We start from the raw sequence: 22,526 nt of genomic DNA on the forward strand, positions 1-22,526 counted from the left end.
AATGATTGTGATCAGAGTTTTAAGGTGTTCTGATAGGTCCTATTTGTTTCCAAATGTTTGGTGAGATGTTCTCAATTTACACCCTTGTCTTTTGTAAGTGGTCTGCAGTCGCCTTTCACTGTGCCTTTCTTTTAGCTCCTCTATTGTTGTACTTCTGTTTTAATCCCAGGTATAGTAACTTTCACCCTTTCTCTCCGTAGTGTAAAGGCATTTTAGGTCAGTGCGAATGAGGTGGGAGTGAATGAATGAGTATTATTTTGTAGGTTTCCTCCTCACTGTTTGAAAACAATTTTAGGCATTTTATCCACATTCGTTTCTTTCAGTAAGTGTAAGGACACTGATAACCTTGCCATTGAGCATGTGTAAGCTCCAAACACCAGCATATTAAACACACTTGCCATTAACTTGTAGAATTCTTGAGAAGTATGTTGTCGATAAAAAAATTGCCATTGCTTTGGTGATTTCTGACAATGCAAATTGTCTCTGTAAATTCTTAGCCGAATTTTACAAGAAATGTTAAGTCTTGTGTATTATCTAATTTGAGATGCACTTTTGTTTCACAGGTATGATGCCAACTTTCAAGTTCTTAATGGAGATTTTAACATGGCCATGAAATCACACATATCAAAACATAAAGGACTGAAAATTCTAGTTGTTGGTTATTCTATTGAAGGTAACTTCATATTTGCATTATGTAGCTGTTAAGATATAAACAAATGGAGTTGGATTGGAGCCTTTGTTTGAAAAAGTTTTAAAATTTATGTCAAAAACATATATTAAAAAAAATCTAGAAATTGGAAATGGTGCAGAAGTAGACTGAAGTATGTATTTACATTTTAAGAAGGCTTCTACACTTGCAGCATGCAAATACCTGATATTTGTGACAATTACCTGTGTAATCTTACAGATATTAAGTAATTAGTGCACCTGAGGAACCAGCAGCTTTTTTAAAGGTAGCATCTTTACTATTAATTGCACTATATCGAATTTGGCCTCTGTAATTACAAATGATCTGATATTTAATTTTTACCACAGTGCAGAGAATTTGTTTGATGTCTAATTGGTGTACACTACAAATCCATGTGTTCAGTTTTCAGTGTTGCATCGTTGTTTGGAGTCCATGTCAAACTGTAGATCCTCCTGTAACTGGGTGGGTAAGTTGGTTTGAAAGACAGACAAGTGCATACGATTTCCAATAGGGCCAGGTCTAGTAAAGCATTGTATTGTTCAAACTCATTTTTGGGTTGACAAGGGCTTTACCTTTTACCTTCCAGACATGTGAAAGTTCTCATTCATGATATAAAATGAATGTAAACAAGTACAGCAACAACAACAGTAACAGTTTGTACATATAATGACATGATCTTTGGGAAATTTAGTAAATCAGTGTATTTTAACTGTTGTTCTTTCTGCTTTGTTGATCACTTTTTTGCTTCTCTTGGCCACAAGATATAGCCTGAGCTGATGGTGTAGGTGATTTGTTAGCAACCTCAAGTCTGATAACTAGGCCAGGATTTCTCCATTACATTGTAAATAGCAAAGACACTGGACAAAATATTAGTCAGCCCCAGCAGACATCACACTGATAACATTTAGCAGTTCCTCTAGCCTTAACAGTGGCCTTAATTCAAAAAGGAAGAGAGTTCAGTCTTAACAAAAGGAAGAGGGTCAATAAGTATGCAATATGCAGTCAAGGCCACGTATTGGTAAGGCTACCAAATACCCGGGACATTGGTTGCTGTTTATCACCCATTGTCGCAGAAAGACCCAGACATTTCTAATGCCTTAAGATTGGACAATGTAGCAAGTCAGTCAAGGTGTGAGAGGGTGCCTGAATGTTGGTCAAACCATGAATGTGTGTATGCAGCCCTATGAACCCAGCTGTTGTCATCTTAGAAGATGAGAGTGTCTACAGTATACTCATTATGAAGGAGGAAAACAAAAGGCAGCACTTGGCCACTTTGACTGTTGAAATAAACACCCTTGTTGATGCTCACAGCAACCTGAATGAGTGAGCCCCATGTTGTGGTGTAAAAATAACCCCAATTACCTTTGAGACATATAATCTGACAGACCAGAGCAAAAGTTCAAAATATGCACACGTGCAATTGCCTGATCTGAAAACTTGTCTCTGTAACTCCTGCAGGTAGAATAGTTGTGTATCCCCCAGTTTCGCTATATGTAGTAATGTACTTCAGTTAAAACAGTCTTGTAATTGATATTTCAGTGAGTAGAGTGGTAGGAGCTAAATATCAGTTCTTATTTCAGGGCATCACATGCTCAGTGTGTTTCTGATTTGTAAGTACATACAGATCAGTATCAGGCATAGCAGGTTAAAAGGGATGGTGGGAGGGGGGGGGGGGTGGCACTCATAAACTAAAGATTTTGTTACCTGTTGTGCCTCTTCAAAAATACACTGATGGAAAAAGAATCACAACACCAAAAAATATTTAATGTAGAGTAATGAAATTTTTGGATTACATTTGTCTGTGTAACATATATAAGTGATTAACATCACAAGGTCAGAGGTTAATGTAAGCACAAGATAAGTCATTACAAATTTGAAATGCTAGTACATTACTAACCAATGTAAGGGCTGCCAGAATGTTGAATGCAAGCATGCAAACATGCATGTGTTGTGTTGTATGGGTGCTGGATATCAGTTTGTGGGATGGAGTTCCTGCCTGTTGCACTTGCTCGGTCATTACTGAGGGGTTAATGGTGTTTGTGGATGACACTGGAGTTGTTGTGTGATGATGTCCCGTTTGTGCTCAATTGAAGATAGATCTGATGATCGAGCAAGCAGGCGAAGGCAACATGCGACATTCTAATAGAGCATGTTGGATCACAGCAGTGGTATGTGGGTGAGCATTATCCTGTTGGAAAACACCCCTTGGAATGCTGTTCATCAATGGCAGCACAACAGGTTAAACCACCAGATTGACATACATATTTGCAGTCAGGGTGCTTGTAATAACTACGAGAGTGCTTCTGCTGTCATACAATATCACACCCTTCATCATAACAACAGGTGTAGGTCCACTGTGTCTAGCACACAGACAGATTGGTTGCAGGGCCTTAACTGGCCTCCTCCTAACCAACAGATAACTATCCCTGGCCCCGAGGCAGAACCAGCTTTCATCAGAAAACACAACAGACCTCCACCCTGCCTTCCAGTGAGCTCTCACAAATTTTGGCAGTTTGGGGTCAGTGGAATGGTTGCTACAGAGCATCTGGCTCAGAGCTATTCTTCAAGTAACAAAGGTGTAACAGTTTTTTGTGTCACCGTGGCGCCAACTGCTGCTCAAATTGCTGCTACAGGTGTAGTATAATGTGCCAGAGCTATATGCTGAATATGATAGTCTTCCCTCTTGGTTGTGCCATGTGGCCACCTGGAGCCCGGTCTTCATGCGTCCGTACATTCTCCTGACCACCACTGCCAGCAGTCATGTACGGTGGCTGAATTCCTGCTAAGTCTTTCTGCAGTATTGCAGAAAGGCATTCAGCTTCTTGTAGCCCTATTTCAGGAACTTGTTCAAACTCAGTGATGTGTTAATAATTACGTCCTTGGCACCTTAAAGGCCTTCCTAACCTTAACTCACCACATCCAATCTCAAATGTAACTAATGCTCATGACTGTTACAGTATGTATTTAAAACAAACCTGATTTGCATCCTCATAATGGCACTAATAGCCGCACTCTTATGTGATAAGTGTGATATTTTAGTAGACATCATCTTTCAGGTGTAGAAATATGCCTACCAACTTTCATTTGTGTCATGCAACTCCTTCTTGGTTTATTTATTTTTTTATGTCAGTGTAATTGGGCAAGTAAATAAGCAAAGTTACACCAGTTTCTGAAGGTAGCCTTTTGTTAAATCATTTACTTTCTGTGTAAAAAATTGAAAACACTTTTTGTATTCACAGTCTTTAGGGAAGCTGTATTGTTATTAAATTTGATTCTTTTCTACAGTCACACCTCAAGGCTTCATAATGAAATGCCATCTTTTCATGGTAGGGTTTATGATGCTTCAAAATCAAGTAACCTGTGGCACTTAAGCAGAAGAGTTTCCAATTAAAAGTGTGATCACTGGCTACTTATCATTAAGTGGGATGTAAACCATTTGTTGCTGTGCACAGCACGTGGCAAACATACTGAAATTGTTCCTAAAGTTGTAAGGAGAGCTATGTCTCACTCCAATCTGCTGTAAACATATTTTATATAATTTACAATACACCATACTACATCATGCTAGAAGCTGTGCTTCCATATGATACCAAATTCATTGATGTATTTTGTATTCATCTTTTGTAAATGGGTTATCAAGTTAATCACAGACACAGTAGAAGTTTATATTGCATAAGCAGTTCTTTTCATTTGTGGATTTGTCTACAGGCAGGCTACTGCAGATACAGCATTATATTTATACACAGCATAAACCATTTGAGTTGTAACACTTCTACTATTTCATTGTTGTTGTTGTTGTGGTCTTCAGTCGTGAGACTGGTTTGATGCAGCTCTCCATGCTACTCTATCCTGTGCAAGCTTCTTCATCTCCCAGTACCTACTGCAGCCTACATCCTTCTGAATCTGCTTAGTGTATTCATCTCTTGGTCTCCCTCTATGATTTTTACCCTCCACACTGCCCTCCAATACTAAATTGGTGATCCCTTGATGCCTCAGAACATGTCCTACCAACCGATCCCTTCTTCTGGTCAAGTTGTGCCACAAACTTCTCTTCTCCCCAATCCTATTCAATACTTCCTCATTAGTTATAATTTCATAATCAGTCTGAAACATTGAAACAAGATTTCTTGCACACCGTGTTTATACTGTGATTGAAATTACTTGGTGATTGACATTTCAACATGCAGTGTTGTGTGTTTTGCAGGTTACATTTAGCACATTGTGATGCGTCGTGGCTGGCTGCGCATCAGCAACACTGCATCCCCCCCCCCCGCTCCCCCCCCACACCCCACCCCCCGTTCCCTCCACCCCACTATTGCAATCTATCAATCACAAAATAATTTTAATTGAAGTATAGCAGACAGGCAAGTATTTTGACATAGGTTAACACTAGAAACTTTGTGTGCCTACATATAGACGCAATTTTGTTACAGGAGAACCATATAATTTTTTGATAGTTTTTTAATAGTGTGTGATAGATTTGGGAAGAGGAATATAATGATGTAGCAAATGCTAATAGTTACTGTAGAACATTTTTGGGAAAAAAAGAAACAATAACCAGCACCATGTTTATTGATTTTCCTGCTTGAAATTACTGACAGTGGAGGTTTCATAGAAAACTATATTTTTTCTGAATCACAGTAGCTGCTACACTGGGTGTTGTTATTAAGATTAAAATGTCCTTTTACTCTGTGTTCTTCACTACTTCTTCATGGGATACTATGTGAGTGCTTCTGCTCATGAGACTGACGTGGGTAGTTAACAGGGTGCAATATGGAATATTTGTTCAGTTGATGGGAGCTTTTTGCATTGTGTTAGTTGAGCCATTGCAGGTAACACTTGGAATTCTCCACTCAATCTCCAGATAACATGAAAAAGCAGCTGAAGAGAATAATATCAATGAAGTGCTGAATTTAATAGGAATACAGGCCACAAGCAAGCAGCAAATCCACAGTCTGATTCTCCATCTGTGGAAGATATAATGTGATGATGCCCAAACAGTGAGGCACGTCTATGGCTTTCTCCCAGATATAAAACAGAGACTGGGAATGAGGCACCTGAATCCCTCAACAGGCCTGACACATTCTTGCAAAGCCACTGGCCTTCTCAGCCTGCTGGCATCAAATTAGTCAAACAAAAACTTCCAGAGTGGTGCTTGTGGTGATGGAGGCACGCAAGAACATATTATCTAGAAAGTCTTCCTGTATGCCAGTGTTGCTAATGTTGATTGGCAACAACTGAATCGGCTCTTAGGACTTGAGTCAAAGGGGTACTGTGGTGAAACTTTCTGGCAGATTAAAACTGTGTGCCAGACCGAGACTGAAACTTGGGACTTTTGCTTTTTAGAGGCAAGTGCTCTACCCCACAAACGGCGAAGGTTCCGTATTCGAGTCTCGGTCCAACACATAGTTTTAATCTGCCAGAAAGTTTCATATCAATGGACACCTCACTGCAGGGTGAAAATTTCATTCTAGATGGATAGACAACTTGGCCAATGCTATGTTAAGAAAGGCTTGACTAGTGTGTTACCTTATCAATCAAGCCCTGTGTACTGCTCTTGTGAACAGAAGTTCAAGAAGCAATGCAGCGAAGACAGCTGAGGTCAACACACTGTGGCAGGTGAACAGCCAGCATCGCATCCATGGTGATTTCAACAACAGCAACAGAGTGAAAACACAGCAGTGAGCCATGTCTCGACCATCATGTGACTGTGCTCCTCATCAGCAGCAATGATGCTCCTTTGAAATGGGAGTCGCTTCTGCAACCACAGTGCTTTTCACAGTGTGTAACAAATCAGCAGAATGTGTCAATGGACCAATGGAATGCATTGTGGAATGTGGCAGACAAGAACTGATGTTGTTATAATATTGGTACCCTAGTTATGATAGTAGCTGTAGTTTCTATTAATAGTCGACTTAGTTATAGTGGTGGGAAGTAGTGTAGTGTAGGATGTAATAATGTATATTTTATAACTAGTTATCGATGTGTAGGGGAAAAATCTTGATGATAGTAATAATTTGTTTAAACTATGGGTAACAGGCTACAGTGTAATAAATAAATAAGTTCCTCACTGCTGTACTATGTTCTGAGTGTGTAGCCATTTTTCAATGTATAGTATAATCCATTGTACAGACATGTTTGGGTTGCAGTCATAACCTACATTGGTCATATATTGTTAAAATTCAGTGGGGTGACTGCTATAAACAGTCCATCACCAGACCGTCTTGTGGTTTATATGATGGGTGTTCATAAATTATCTTCTGACTGGCTTTTAAAAATTAACAAATGGCTGTAGCTCCATGGTGCTTGCATGGTTGGTAAAGGAGACTTGGAAGGTCAAATTGTGTCAGTCGGCAGCCTGTTACATTTGTAGTGTGTATGCAGTGCGCAATTTAAATGGACTGCATTATTATGTCTCCTGCCACTTGCCAGGTATGTTCTGTCATTCACTTCTTACAAGGCGGAGGAATCAGTGCAGCCAAGATTCGCTGTTGATTATGTTGTGTTTGTGGAGTTACAAGTGAAGGTGCTATGAAGGAGTAATGCGAAAAATTCAAGGCTAGATGTGCACAGTGAAAGTGGTTGAGGAAGACATTCGTGTGAGACATTGGTTCATAATTTCTAAACTGTCTTTAATGCTGTCACAGACTGGTTAAGTTAGTGTAATTTTTGTCCACAGTGGGTACCCAAATATATAACCTATGTTTGCAAAACTGAAAGATTGGATTCAGCCTTTATATTCCTTCAGTACTACCATGAAGAGGATGAGGATTTTCTGAACAGAATTGTGACTGGGGAAGAGACATTTATTCTTCATCCATCCAAGGATCATCTCTCAATGATATAGTAATTGTCATAGTAATACAAAGCAAGTCAGTAGCTCAAAATATACAACATATGGAATACATTACAAGCTTTATGAAGATAGGACAAGTGGTCAGTCATGACTTAGATTAAGGAACCATCCCGGCATTTGCCTAAGTGATTTGGAAAAACCTTTGAACTCCAAAATACGGAAGGCTGAACAGAGTATCTCCACCCTCCCAAATATGATGTCAGTGTTTTAACAGCTGCATTGCATCATTCGGTTGGTCCCTAATAGTGTTCCTTGATTTACACACAATTTGTTTCAGATAACATCTAATGTAGAACATAGTTTCCCTTTTTCATCACCGCTCACAATAACGACACCTGCTGATGGGACTGTCTGTGTAGACACTACTGTACCTGACTCCATGTCTGCACACATTCAGTTATGCTCTTCAGTCCACTTGAAAAGCTGAGTCAGGAACCTCCCATGATGAGTGCAATGTTGAACTCAGGAGAATAAGACATTTAAGACACTCTGTTATGCACTTCACATCTTGTCACATGATTTCCTTACGGAAAGCATTAAACCGTATGGAAATATGACAGGATGTTGTAGTTATCCACTTTTGTAACTGTCGACTAGTGAGTCCTCAAAGTAATCTTTAATTGTGCAGTATGTGGTATTTCTGAAGAATGTTTTAGGCGCCTTTTTAAATATGTATTTTAGTAATCTTTTCAGTTCCTTGAGCAGTTTACTAGCCAGTGTAATTACCAGATAGAAAATGCTGTTTTGAGTTTGTTTGCTTGTCCACACTGGTTCTTGTTCCATAATTATGTATAGGACTGTTTGTGAAAGATTTATTAATGTTTTCCCTGGTATGCACTGCAGACTGGTGCATCAAGGGTGCCCAAATTTAGTAAATAGCTCTTTACACTGATACTTAGAGTACTACCTCTAGTTCTTACTGTAGTTCTTATTCTTAAGGCCTTTATCATACGTGGATGCTGTATGTAAACTCTGAAACTAACAAACAGTCCAAACAGTGGATACACTGTTTGTTCCTAATTAGACCAAGCAACTCAAGCAAAATGATGGCTTTGGTTTTTCTGGGTTTGCAAAAGAATTTGACAATGGATTTAATGAGGGTATCTCATGAGAATACTGTGACGTCACAGGTTTATTGTGAGACTCTTACAAAACTCTGAAGGTCTGTCCGAAACAAGTGGTGTAATATGATTACCAAAGCAATCATTCTCCTTTATGACAGTGTGTGAGCTATGCTGCATATTGAATGGCGGAAAAACTGAGAATTTTTGGATGGAAGATTTTTCAACTTCATCCATGTAATCCAGTCTTAGCATCAAGTGACTTTCATATCTTCCCCAAGATGAAGGCCTGGCTAGCTATTCAGCACTTCATGACTGACAATGAGCATAAGGATGCTGTAAGTAACTGTCGAGAGCACCAGGCAGTACCATTCGTGTGAAACATTGGTTCATAATTTCTAAACTTTCTTTAATGCTGTCACAGACTGGTTAAGTTAGTGGTGCAACAGTGTGCAAATGTTTGAATTTGGGTGGCAACTAGTGAAGTAGTAACTTCGACTTGTCAGTACGGATCTTATATTAAACAAAGTATCTATTTTTTTAACAGTCAATTGAAAGTTAATTTATGAATAGCACTCATATTACACCCTTGAAAACTGTGGAACCTGTGCAGCGGTAATGAATACAAAGTGATAGGCTACTTTAAACCCAGTAATGACAGTCAGTGTGGCAATTGTTGTCATTCAGATTACTTGTTTCTGCTTTGTATCCCCTCCCAATTGAAATATTAGAAAATTTGGAGCACAGTGTTGTGAAACACACAAAGAAAGTAATGAAAGCATGAGAGAATAAATTTGTCATGAAAGATAACATTAAATCTAATTATCTCTGTATAACAGCAGTTTTAGTAAACACACAACAGCAAAAGTGGAATGCATCTGTTGATGGTAAAACCTTTTGTACTGAAACTTTAGTTGTTTTAATAAGACATTTTTTTTTACTTCACAACATTTACTGTGTGATACTGAACACTCATCTCAGTACCACTACTCACCCTCAAATATGTTATTAAGATATTGATGTACAATCAGAGTTACTACATTCATGAGCATGTTGCATCCTATCTTTACAGGGTGAAATCACAGCCTCCTAACAGCCATGGAGGTATTTTATTTAAGCCGTAATAAATGCATAAGCTTCTGTCAATGAAGTCAGGTTTCAGTAAAATTTTGTGTGGAGATCATAGTGTACAACACTGTGTAGGTGCCTCCATTGGCCATCACGTAGTTGTCAAGTGATGCCCATAATAGAGTTGAAGCAGGAGCGTTTGTGATTTTTTTCCAGTTTAAAACACTAATTTTGTGTGACTTTGAGCAAGTGCTTGTGATACTTGGAGACGTTTCTGCTCCCACTTTCATGACCATAGTCTTGTAATGGGTGCTCATGCAGTTGTGAAGGATATTCCCCTGAGGATGAAGATCAGTGTAGGTGTTCAGAAACAGAGCCTACTGATATTTTTTTCAAATTTGTTTTTGCCATACACATCCTCAAAACAAATCCTGACCTAATCATAGTACCTGCAGACAAAGGTTCCACCACAATTGGTATGAATTCCAATGACAACCTGGCAGAAAGCCTCCACCAATTGCCTGACTCCTCCACCTATAAACTGCACAAGAGTTATCCCATTCCAGAAGTCCAACACCAACTCCAGTCCCTGCTTAAAGCCTTAGGCCCTTGCCAAAACATCTCCCCTGAATCCACCCCCCCTCCCCCCCCCCCCAAAAAAAAAAAAAATCCCAATGGCACTCTGCACACCCACCTTCTACATGATCTCCAAAATTCACAAACCCAACAATCCTGGACAGCCCATTGTGCCCCCACTGAAAGAATTTCAGAACTCACTGACCAATGCCTCCAACCCATTGCCGGTAATCTAGCCTCCCACATTAAAAGTCACCAACTACTTCCTTCAGTAATTGTCCACCATCACCACCCCTTTACCTCCTGGATCCCTACTCATCACTGTTGACACTGCCTCCTGATTCACCAACATCCTTCATGCCCATGGTCTTAACGCTATTGAATTCTAACTTTCCCAACATCCTTCACACTCCAAACACACTATGTCATTCCTCATATGCCTTACTAACTTTATCCTAACCCACAACTACTTCTCATTTGAAGGGAGGGTATACAACCAAATCTGCATCACAGCCATGGGCACCCGCATGGCACCCTCCTATGCCAATCTTTTTTGGGCCATCTAGAGGAGACCTTCCTAGTCTCCCAAAACACCAAACCCCTAGTCTGGTTCAGGTTCAGGTTCATTGATGATATATCTTCATGATCTGGACCCAAGTCTAAGATACTCTATCTTTGTTCCTTCACAACCTCAACACCTTGTCTCCCATTTGCTTCATGTGGTCCTCCTCAAACCAGCAAGCCACCTTCCTAGATGTTGACCTCCTCCTCTCTTATGGCTCCATTCATACCTATATTAAACCCACCAAGCACACCTGCATTTTGACTGCTGTCATCCCTTTCTCACTTAAAAATCCCTTCCATATAGCCTGGCTACCTGGGGAAGGCATATGTGTAGTGACAAAAACTCCCTTACTCAGTGTGTTGTGGGTCTCACCAAGGCCTTCACAGATGAGCACTATCCACCAGACCTAGTCCACAAACAGATGTCCCATGCCATTTACCCCCACAAACCCAATCCTTCCACCACTCCCGAAAACCTGCCACAAAAGAGTGTCACCCAGTAATATCCCAGACTAGAACAACTGAACTACACCCTTCGCCAGGGATTTGATTACCTATCACTGTGCCATAAAATGATGAACGTCCTTCCCGAGATGCTTCCTACCCCTCCTAAAGTGGTGTTCTGTCACCCACCCAACTTTCACAACATTGTAGTCCATCCCAATGCCACTCCCTGTCCCAACCCCTTGCCGCAAGGATCATATCCCTGTGGAAGACCCAGGTGCAAAACATGCCCAGTCCACCCACCCAGCACTTTCCATTCCAGTCCAGTCAGACGTTTATCCTAACCCATCAGGGGCTGGGTCACCTGTGAAAGCAGCCACAACATTCACCAGCTCTGCTGCAATCATTGCACAGCTTTTAATATTGGTATGACTACCAACCAGCTGTCCAACAGGATGAATGACCACCACCAAAGTGTGCCCAAGAGCAAAGTTGACCACCCTGTGCCACAACATGCACGTGAACGTAACACACTTGATTTCAATGGCTGCTTCACTACCTGAGCCATCTGGATCCTTCTCTCCACCACCAGCTTTTCTGAACTGCACAGATGGGAGTTATCCTTACAACACATTTTCTGCCCCCAAAATTATCCTGGCCTCAACGTACGGTAACATACTGTCTCCACACCGTCCACCCAACAGTTTCCACCCCGTGTCCTATCATCTCCTCCCCATTCTCGTCCCTGACTCTGTTTATTTGCAGCCCTTTGCCAATGAATCTGCCCATATTTTTCCCGCTCCTCTCCTGTTTTCTTCCTCTTCTCCCAACCTCGCAGGCCCACAACCTCCTGACACTGCACCTGTTGGCAATCTAGTCTCTGCACACTCCTCCAGATAGCATTCATCTCTCTCCCCACCCATACACTACTATCCCTTCGTCACACCCTCCAGATTGCTGCTTGCATCCCACGTGATGTCATATTCTGGCCCGAGATGCTGGAGTGGGCGGTTTTTTGTGTGTGTGTGTGTGTGTGCGTGTGTGTGTGTGTGTGTGTGTGTGTGTGTACTGACGAAGCTGTGGCGAAGGACAATGTATCTCCTAATCCAAGATTAAAACAGCAACATTTGCATTTTCACCAATGGATGAATGATCTGTTTCCTGCAATTGAGAAATGATGTCCAACATTAACTGATAGTGAAATGTGGTTTAAGAGATTTGTCCATGCTCTGTCCTTTACATCTGTCATGTTTCTGATATTGTCTGCTTTCTGTATTTTGGTTTGAAAGGGTAAATGTTAACTTTGAAAGCAGCTTCATTAATTTAATATTTAAATTACTGCTGAATCTTCTGTGATCCTCTCCTTTAATACGATATTTTCCTTCCTCTTTGTCCAGTCATCTAACTTCTGAATTCCTTTGATGTTTACCATCGTGCCTGCATCATAACAATACTGGAACTTACACTATAATTGGTGGCACTGCTGTCTTGTTTGTGGTTTCATTTTCAAAGGCACCATAGTTTTCCAGAAGTCAACAACAAATCAACTAATTCCAGTCACTTTCCCTTCTGCCGACTGCTCCTTATGTTCCAATTTTGTATTGCTTAATAGATTCATAATTACATCACTAAGCAATGAAAAAACATCCAGAAATTTACAGTTGATCTTGTAACTAAATATTATACGGTTATTTTTCTGTGTTTTGAGCATTGTATCCTCAGTTAAAGAGCTGCCATTCATTAGATGAACTGGACATTCTTGTCTTTAACTTAAAATCATACTTGATTGCCTTATCCAAATAGTTTTTTTTGTGTTAAAATATAAGAATTTTCTATAAGATTGATCTACATTTATTCCTCCTGTAAAATATTGATGTCTATTTCAGTGTGCATTGCCCTTTTAATTCACAGTAACAACTAGTAGCTTCTGCTTTTAGATGACATGCAGTACCCAAGGGCATCATTTGAAAGTCTACATGGAATTGACATATCTGCTCCATTACGATCATGTACATCATCAGAAATATGGAGCATTATCCGATCATTGTACATACCATACTGTGGACTTTATGACAGAGGGTAATTATTTCATTGTTTTTCCTTATTGTTAATACATGAGCATAGCTGCAACAGGACTGTAACAGTTTACAGCTTTTAAAGATAATTAGACTGCATGTATTTTCTGAAAATAGTTTTGTTATGGGCTGTAGGAGTAGCAAAAATATTCAAACAAGTCTTAGTGTGTCCATAAACAGTTCTTAAGCACCATGCATAAGACACATCTGCATTATCAGCAAAATTATGTTATTGTAATGGAGAATAACATGATTTTTTTGCTGCCAATGCTACAGATGTAGTTCACATATACTACTGCAGAACTATGATAACAATGATATATAGAGCTTTTTACCCCATGCTTAATGTAGTGTTGTTGGTATTACTACGTAAGGAACATGAAGCTTTGTAAAACATTTAAATATGTACTTAGTGTTAGTATCAACTTAGCTCTAAATGTGATAACAAATTTATCATGGAACTGACTGTACATTTGTCGTTTTGTGCTGCTTTATTCAAATATCCTGTCGCAGGTATCCCACCATTAGAAGCATGATGGAAGAAGTTCATATTACATCCCAGGAACCTGAAAGAAGTCATGATGATGGCAAGAATATTCATCAGTACAAACCTACGAAAACATCTTTGGAACCATGAGTTCCACAAAAATGAACTGTTAGCACTTTACAAATTGAGTATTAGGCTTATGTAACAAAAATTGTATATATTTCTTCCATACCATTTATTGTTTGATGTGTTGACTTTTGTTTCTAAATAATAAATAGATTTTACATAAGTTGTCCATTAATAAGGAAAATCTTATCTTTTCTGGACATAATGCTGACAAAAAATGGGGCAATAATATATTTCTGTTACTTAATATGAAAAAAAGGGTCAGCCAAATTTTATACGTGGGCAGAAATGTATATATAAAAAAAAAAAAGTAACAGCTGTTGTGGTGTGTAATGTTAGTATCTTCAGTTTGTTGCTTCATGTGTATTTTGTACAGGATTATGTCAGATTTGGATGGACTCAATGAACAATTGTTTTCTATTTCAGTAGATGCTATACCACAGCTATTAACTCTCTGAGGAGCATCTTGGAAATTCTAAAATAAGTCAAGTACAAATCGACTACATAAAATGTGGTTCTAATGATAGTTTTTCTCTGACAATTTTTGATTGTAACTGATGTAAATATAACCAAAGAACAAAGCCATTTTAACAAAGATAAATACATGGTACTTTTTCTTCTGCAGCAAAAATACTCAAACTGGCACTGTTCCATGGGACTGTTAATGTGTTTTCAAAATAAGTAGACATGAACTTTTCAGTCAGAGAAAATAATGAAAAACAGTATGAACTCCAATGATACAGGATGATTTAAGAATAGACCAGATGAAAGATAATTTTCTTCTGTTACACTACTAAATTAAGGGTGTCACGTGAGAACTATTTTCTGTTCCTTATAGAATAAATCGAAGGTACTTATTTTACTGTAGTGAAGGTGTTGTTGATACTGTGATGCCAAATCCTGACCTCTGCATTCTAAAATAAAATTATTCATGTTATTTTAAAATTATTCATCATTTTTACCTATTGTGGCATTCAAATAACTAGAACGTTTAGCAATACAAACTTATTTTACATGTTCAAATGACTTAAGATGCATTATCTGTGTAACTTTGTAAGTTCTGTAATACATTTTTGCATATTACTCCATTCTTTTTTGTACTATTATTTGAAACCTCCTTTCTTGGTTGTAACTTTAGTGTGATCTACTTACCGTATTTACTCGAATCCAATCCGCACGTTTTTTCCGGTTTTGTAATCCAAAAAACCACCTGCGGCTTAGAATCGAGTGCAAAGTAAGCGGAAGTTCTGAAAAATGTTGGTAGGTGCCGCCACAACTAACTTCTGTCGTCGAATGTATGTAGCGCTACACAGGCATGCTTTGCAGGCACAAAGATAAATACTGGCACCAAAACCTCTGCGTCAGTAAAAAAAAAAAAAGGGGGGGGGGTGGAAGACGAGCTTTTTTTTTTTCCTCCGTCCCGAGTTTCGACCACTGCATTTTCATACATTATCCATCGAAGTAAATACAAATTCCGTATTGTTCATCTTCGAATGTTGCAGCATTTCAATGTACTACGAAAATCCGACTGGCAAGACTGTTAGGGATGTTTGTCAATATGGCCAACTCTACGTTCTGAATTTTTTCCTACCTGTGAGAAGAGATGGTTGCTAATAGGAACTTTTATGAATTGTGAATCACGTGCAGTATTCTCTTCACCATAAGAATAATATGAATATAAACATTTTGCCACGTATTCTTTCGTGTTTGCTGCTATCTCATTTAAATTCTGTGTGCCTAATAAACTACGAAACTAGAGTGAGACAACAGCAAACGCGGAAGAATATACATATCATGTTATGTTTATATTCGTATTATTCTTATGCATAAAAGTGATACAGTCAGGAATGAAGCACAGCAATTGACTAGATTTTTAAATCTAAGATGACTCTAATTTGTGTGCAGAATGTGATGTACTAAAGAGGCGTCTGCAAAGATTTTCAAATGGAGAAAAATTTTCGCTAAACTCTCGTTCAGAACATGTTCTATCATACGCAGTCTATTATTTAGTTCTTGTTGGTCATTATCAACGAAAGCAGCAGTGTAAGTAACAACAAATAGCAGTCTCTTGCCATTGTTTTGCTGAGACAATCCCTCTCTCTCTTTTTTTTTTTCATTGTAAGCGGCTGTAGCACGCACAAAAACCCATTATCAGAATGCGACAAGCAATGCATGACACAGTACAGTAATGCATCTTCAGCTTAGAGTGATGTAAATACCTATAACAAAGAGAACGGCACTTATCAGATCAAAGAAAAATAAGCAATGAATTCGAACCAGACGAAGCACGTGATAAAGGGAGGGCACCCGTATAAATACGGACGGAGCGCCTGACACATAGAAATGGCTACCTGGTAAAGCTTAACTGCTAAGCTTACGTCTCGAACCAAACTACTGTAGCTGTATTGTCATTCATTCGACCTAAATTGTGTGTCATATTACAATGGACCAACTTTGTTTCGATTTGGAGGTGCGGCCTAAAACTTTTCTCTCCCCTTGAATTTCGAGTCTCAAATTTCAGGTGCGGCTTAGATTCGGGAATTTTTTTTTCCTTGATTTCGAATCTCATTTTTCAGGTGCGGCTTAGATTCAAGTAAATACGGTAGTTATCTTAGCAGTTAAATGTATGGCTGGGGAGTTCGAGGAGTCTGGTCAGCACTAGTTGAGTTCAGGTCAAGTAGCCCAGACTTCCAAAGTTTGTGAATTGACAGCATAAAGTCTGTAAATGTGGCCAAGATTATGTTATGGCAACTTATTTGTAACGGACCATCTTGATCAAATAAGTTGTACAATTCACAATTACCCGTTCAGCCATAATCATCTTCAGATCTGTTACAAAGAAAAACGGTTTCGTAACTAAGCAAGTTCAATTAGCTGGAGTGAAATTTATAACAGGTGTAGTGATAAACAAGAAAAGTAAGCATTCCACTCATACAAACCATAAAAATATTTTAATGTAGATATCAACATCAAAATCCATATATCTTGGTACATAGTAAGTCTGCTGATGGCCTAGATGCCCCCATTATTTATAGTGATAACTGGGGCCAGCAGAGCACACTGTTGCTAGGATACATGAATAACGAGTATCGTATATTCAATAGTTAAAATGCAGTACATGTAATCATTAATTAAAAGTACTTCATATGGCAAAACAAACATCTGAAAAAGAAACTTGAACTGTCATATGATATGTGGAATTAAATCCTTGTAAAGCATGTAAACAGAAATAACAGAAAGTTCTCACCTGACAAAGTAAGTAACACATAATTGTGTAAAACAGCAAAAAGTTTAAAAGTAATATCACATCTATAAATTGAACTGTTTCAGCATGACAAAACAATAAAACATAACAGTAAGTGTAACTTAATTAAGAAGACAATGACTATTTATTAAAATCTCTATAGTTGACACATTTGAGTGGAATCCCATTGGTGCCACGTCATGGTTTTTCTGTAAGAAGTTTTTCTTTTCCTGTGGCGGAGCTTGCAGAAGAAGGCACAGTATCTTTGCCACTGATAGCTGGTTCACATAACCGCACATCAGGCTACTGCAGCACTTGATTCTGCTCAAACTGGCTAAGTTTCTGAATACATCAAAATAAGTATTCAAGTTAAATTCATTCTGTTCAGTCAGCAGTAATCCTGGTTGCCATTTTCTGTGTATGTAAACTTCCGTGTCTTCGAGTTGGTTCAAAAGTGTCCTTTGGTGCCGTATGCTACAATTACATATTATCCTCTACATTTCCTTCCACATGTTTTTGTTTATCAAGGTGTGTACCGAATGCGCTCTTATTTTGACTGCATGTGTGTTCTCTAAAACGAGTCTTGAAATTCCTTCCCGTCTGACAAATATAAAACTTATCACAGTCTTCGCCATGGATCCTACAGACACCAGCAGGGTGTATACGAGCCGGGAAAAGGAGGAAATTTTTTCATCCAGGTGAAAACTGGGAAAAATCCGGGAATTTTTTTGAATTTCTGGAATTTTTCATTGTTTTAGTTTTCAGTTAATTTTTTTGTAATTTTGACTGGTTAGAACGGATACTCTAACAAAGGATATTATTGTATCCCGCTATTGCAGAATAATACTGCAGCAATAAAACATGAACTAGGGGAAAAAAAACTAAAATAAAACTTAAATTTGCAAAGGAAATGTGCCATACATGACAACAAAACACAGTGCTCATACAAGTGTCTGCCAACAGCAAAATGTGTCAAAGGCTTTAGGGAGACTATGCAATGCTTCGTAGCAACAAATTGCCTCCAATGACCGTGACATCACAACTGTTTACATTAGATTCATTTTAGCTGATACGAGTGGGCTCATGCACATGCGAAGTTGAGTCGCGGATGAGTAGTACCTTCTCCCGCTTCTGGCTACAGAAATGTGATTGTTGGCTGTGTAAGCAGTCGCAGAATCAGCCAGATGCAACCGGGAAAAAATTTACTCCCGCACCCAACCTGCCAGATTCACTCATGCGCATCAGGCCGGATATATGGAGGGAGGGGGGGGGGGGGGGGCAATTAATTCATGTTCTCGAGGAAAAAGACCTCGTTTCACAAAGCGCCTAGCATCCAGCGCACGTTGGTCTATCGATTACTCATATGATTTTGAAACGCATCCCTGTTGGTTTTTGAACACATTCTAAGCCGATTTCTGAACGAATCATAAGTTGATTTTTGAATGCGTGCATAGTGTACGTGATGTGTATGTCAGGGGAATCCTCGTCGTATCTAGAAATAAACTTTCCTGCAGGCAAAAGGGGATGGGGCTATATGAGCTGAGCGGAGTAAAGCCGAAAAGAAACAGGGGCATCACACAAATTATGGAAGAATATGACGATTTCAAATTTATATAAAAATTTCGTACTACTACGTTTCGATCTCATGCTTGAGAAACTGGAGCGTATGAATGAAATGTGAAACTAACATAAAGCTTTTTGCTTGTAGTAGGCCTAATAGGCATTTGGTATTGGTACTTCGTGAATTATATTCTGTCGTGTTATAAAAATGACCATTTATGCCAAAACAGGCTGGTTTATTTGATGTGTGTGACAACTGCTGCAATATTAGAAAGCCTATTTTGTTTTATTTAGCAGACAGTGACAAAACACACGTAATCAGTTCGAGAAACCACACTGTTCTTGGGTATTATATATACTAACAGCTTTTGCAGTACTAGACAACCACATTTCGATTTTTCATGTAGCAAAACGTTTGACGAACTTTGTTGAGGTAATATATTCTTTCGCGGAAAGGAAAGCACGTCATATAAAGCCATAGCAAGGTTAGAGAGAAAAAAATGCTAGGAGCTAAGGATTGGAGAAAAGTGCACTGCCTTGCTTGTCTCTTGTCTTTACTGGTTTTATGTATCCTATATTTAGTTTGTCAAGCGAAAGAGAAAGTTATTGCCTAATAGTCAATAAAGAGCGCAAATTTTCTGAGCTCTTGTTCTCCCATTACAAATAATCACATCAACTATTAATTGCGAGTTATTTATTTATTTATTTATTATTTTTAGTAAAAAAAAGAAAAGAAAGAGGTGCAGGGTGTCAAACCGGCCGACTGGGAGCAGGAGAGGTATCACCGGACATTTTAATTTCCACTGTCCTCAATATAGTTTGATGGCATCCATTACAAAATATACGCGTTTCAATTCCACAGAGTGATATACAGTGACGTGCGATAGACGAATGCTGTGTGAAGAGGCATGGCACTGCACTTTGACACACTTAAGACCAAATAACATGCCTTACATTTCATCGAGCACATATGTTTTATGTATCAGACTCTTCAGAAAGATGTGCACTACAAATGAACATATTTTTGAAAATTCGATTTTTTTAAAATTTTTGACGTATCTCAAATGCTCTATGTAGGAGGGCGGGAGGGGGAGGGGGGCGCCACTATCTAGTACTGCCCAGGTGCGGAAATATGGAAATATCGTAGATCCGGAGCTGATGCGCAGAGCAGTCTGAATTATAGTGGGGAAGTGTGTAGTCTCCACGTGACTTGTGTTTACATTTAGTGATTTTGCTGTTTCCTCTTCGTTTACTACTCTGTCGTCAAATGAAAACAAATCTGATTTCTGTGACCAGGAGCTATCGAGTGAATTAAAGTACATTCACATAATTACGAAAGGCTAAAATATGTTATTAGTTTCAGATTTATTTCCACCTTTCTGGCAGTCAAGCATTAATCGCTTTGCAGAACAATGAAGTTATTTTTGTCCGTTTGCTACAGTAATTTGGCTTTTACTAATCTTTCCCCCTAAGGCAGTCAATGTATTTTAAACGAAGTGTTTAATTCCACACTATTGGCTAGTTTCAAATGCTCACTGCATTTCAAGTGCATCTTCTAGCATCATTATGCCATAATAAAGAACCAAACATGAGACAATACAGTACTGGTACTCCAAGAAAATTTACATCCCGAAAACCACACTAAAAAGCTTAACATCAGGTCGAGGCCTACTTCATTGAGAATCTGGACATACGAATGTGCACTTAAAGTATGCAATTTAAATGTGCACATTTTAGTATGGTTCACAAAATTCCGATGCTTTTTGGAGTATCCTCTGATGTCTTGTTTCTTTTATGACCTAATGTAAGATCTTTTAATGTTTTACACGTACGAACGTACAGGCTTCCTGCGCCATCGTAGCTGCGCAAGTGCTGTGGCACCTGTTATCTGTCACTCTCTGGCAACTGCTGGAACGAGCCTGTTTCTAACATGTCGCGGGAAAATATTGCGATTGGATGTCTGAAAAGCGTTACTTTAACACGAGGACCGCCGAGTGGTCAATTTGACCACTTTTTATATTTTAACATGTTATTATTCGGTCAATTTCTAATCTATGCTGTTGTAAGTTAATGACTTTTCCTAAATGTTTATGTAGATAATATAAATAGTCCAATATTTATTTTATCTTCATTAGTTTTCTTTGAATGACCATTTATAAAGATTGTTGTGCATCACTCACCGGATTTATTCTTAGCACTCGTCAACAATGTACTAAATATGTTGGTTACTGAAGTTTATTCGCATTGTTTGAATTTAAAAGCTCAACAATGCAATATGTCATTTATTGTTTGCTATTGGGTTTTGCGTAATTATTTGAGTACTGGTCTCAGAGCAGTAGACGTGGCTCAGATGTCACAGCGATACAAACCACGGCCACGGCCACTTTCAGATGAAGAAATTGTCACACTTTTGTATGAATCGGATGCTGAAAATGATCCTGAAGTTGAGGACCTTGTGAAATATTCTACAGATGAAGATTACCAACCTGTCGCTAATGTGGAGAGTGACAGCTCCGAGACTGAAGATGAAGGTAATTTACGTTCACTATTATTATTGTTGTTATTATTACTACTATATGAATAATGATCACTATTATAATAGAGCTGACACTTCTACTGCTACTTCTGTTACTACTATTTTATTGTGTGGTATGTTATCTTTATAATGAGTTGTAGCTTTCTAATTGTCGCTTTCCTCACGCAGTTGCTGAACCAGGACCAAGCAGTAATATAAACAATGCTAGAGAAGGACCTACCCTGGGTAAAAAAAGAACTGCACCTCCTGTAAGTGGACCAATACAGAATCGACGTAGAAGATATAATATAATAAAATAATGGAATAGATGATAATAAAATGTGCAAATGCGTGGCTTTTTAAAATGTATTGAATTAATGAGATTAATTTTTCGGCATGAATGACAAGTACAATAAGCTGAGCTATGCCTGGAAATAAGTTCGTATTAGTTAATATTATTTTGCAGGGCGAAGTAGTTTCTTTCTTCGCTGTAGATTTGTGCTTACCATTCTTTATAATGCTACGTTTGGTCGCCGTGTGCACCTTTGAAGTACTGACCGTGCTCCCATTAAGCTTATTGGATCTTCGTAATTTTCCAAAGTACACAGGTGGCCTTCAGTTCTTGTAATTATTGTACTATTTGAAATAACAACTCACACGACCTTTCTGTTAATAAAACAATACTGTATTTTTCTAAACGGTGCACATATGAAATACATACTCCTCACTTATTCATTGTTGTTGTTGTTGTGGTCTTCAGTCCTGAGACTGGTTTGATGCAGCTCTCCATGCTACTCTATCCTGTGCAAGCTTCTTCATCTCCCAGTACCTACTGCAACCTACATCCTTCTGAATCTGCTTAGTGTATTGATCTCTTGGTCTCCCTCTACGATTTTTACCCTCCACGCTGCCCTCCAATGCTAAATTTGTGATCCCTTGATGCCTCAAAACATGTCCTACCAACCGATCCCTTCTTCTAGTCAAGTTGTGCCACAAACTTCTCTTCTCTCCAATCCTATTCAGTACCTCCTCATTAGTTACGTGACCTACCCACCTTATCTTCAGCATTCTTCTGTAGCACCACATTTCGAAAGCTTCTATTCTCTTCTTGTCCAAACTGGTTATCGTCCATGTTTCACTTCCATACATGGCTACACTCCATACACCGAGCGAGGTGGCGCAGTGGTTAGCACACTGGACTCGCATTCGGGAGGACGACGGTTCAATCCCGTCTCCGGCCATCCTGATTTAGGTTTTCCGTG

At 38.9% G+C, this 22,526-nt stretch overlaps 1 protein-coding gene across 2 annotated transcripts in view; it reads left to right on the top strand.

The window, feature by feature from the left end:
- The window catches only part of LOC126259345 (FAD synthase-like), a 119,131-nt gene extending 104,098 nt beyond the window's left edge, over nt 1–15,033 (top strand). For both annotated transcript variants that reach the window (XM_049956059.1, XM_049956069.1), the window contains 3 exons: nt 564–673; nt 13,195–13,336; nt 13,846–15,033. In XM_049956059.1, the coding sequence (XP_049812016.1) occupies nt 564–673; nt 13,195–13,336; nt 13,846–13,969 (376 nt within the window). In that variant the 3' untranslated portion in view covers nt 13,970–15,033. The remainder of the gene's footprint in view (nt 1–563; nt 674–13,194; nt 13,337–13,845) is intronic.
- Nucleotides 15,034–22,526: the final 7,493 nt, after the last annotated feature.

The sequence above is a fragment of the Schistocerca nitens genome, chromosome 1 (assembly GCF_023898315.1).
Source record: "Schistocerca nitens isolate TAMUIC-IGC-003100 chromosome 1, iqSchNite1.1, whole genome shotgun sequence".
Taxonomy (NCBI): Eukaryota; Metazoa; Arthropoda; class Insecta; order Orthoptera; family Acrididae; genus Schistocerca; species Schistocerca nitens.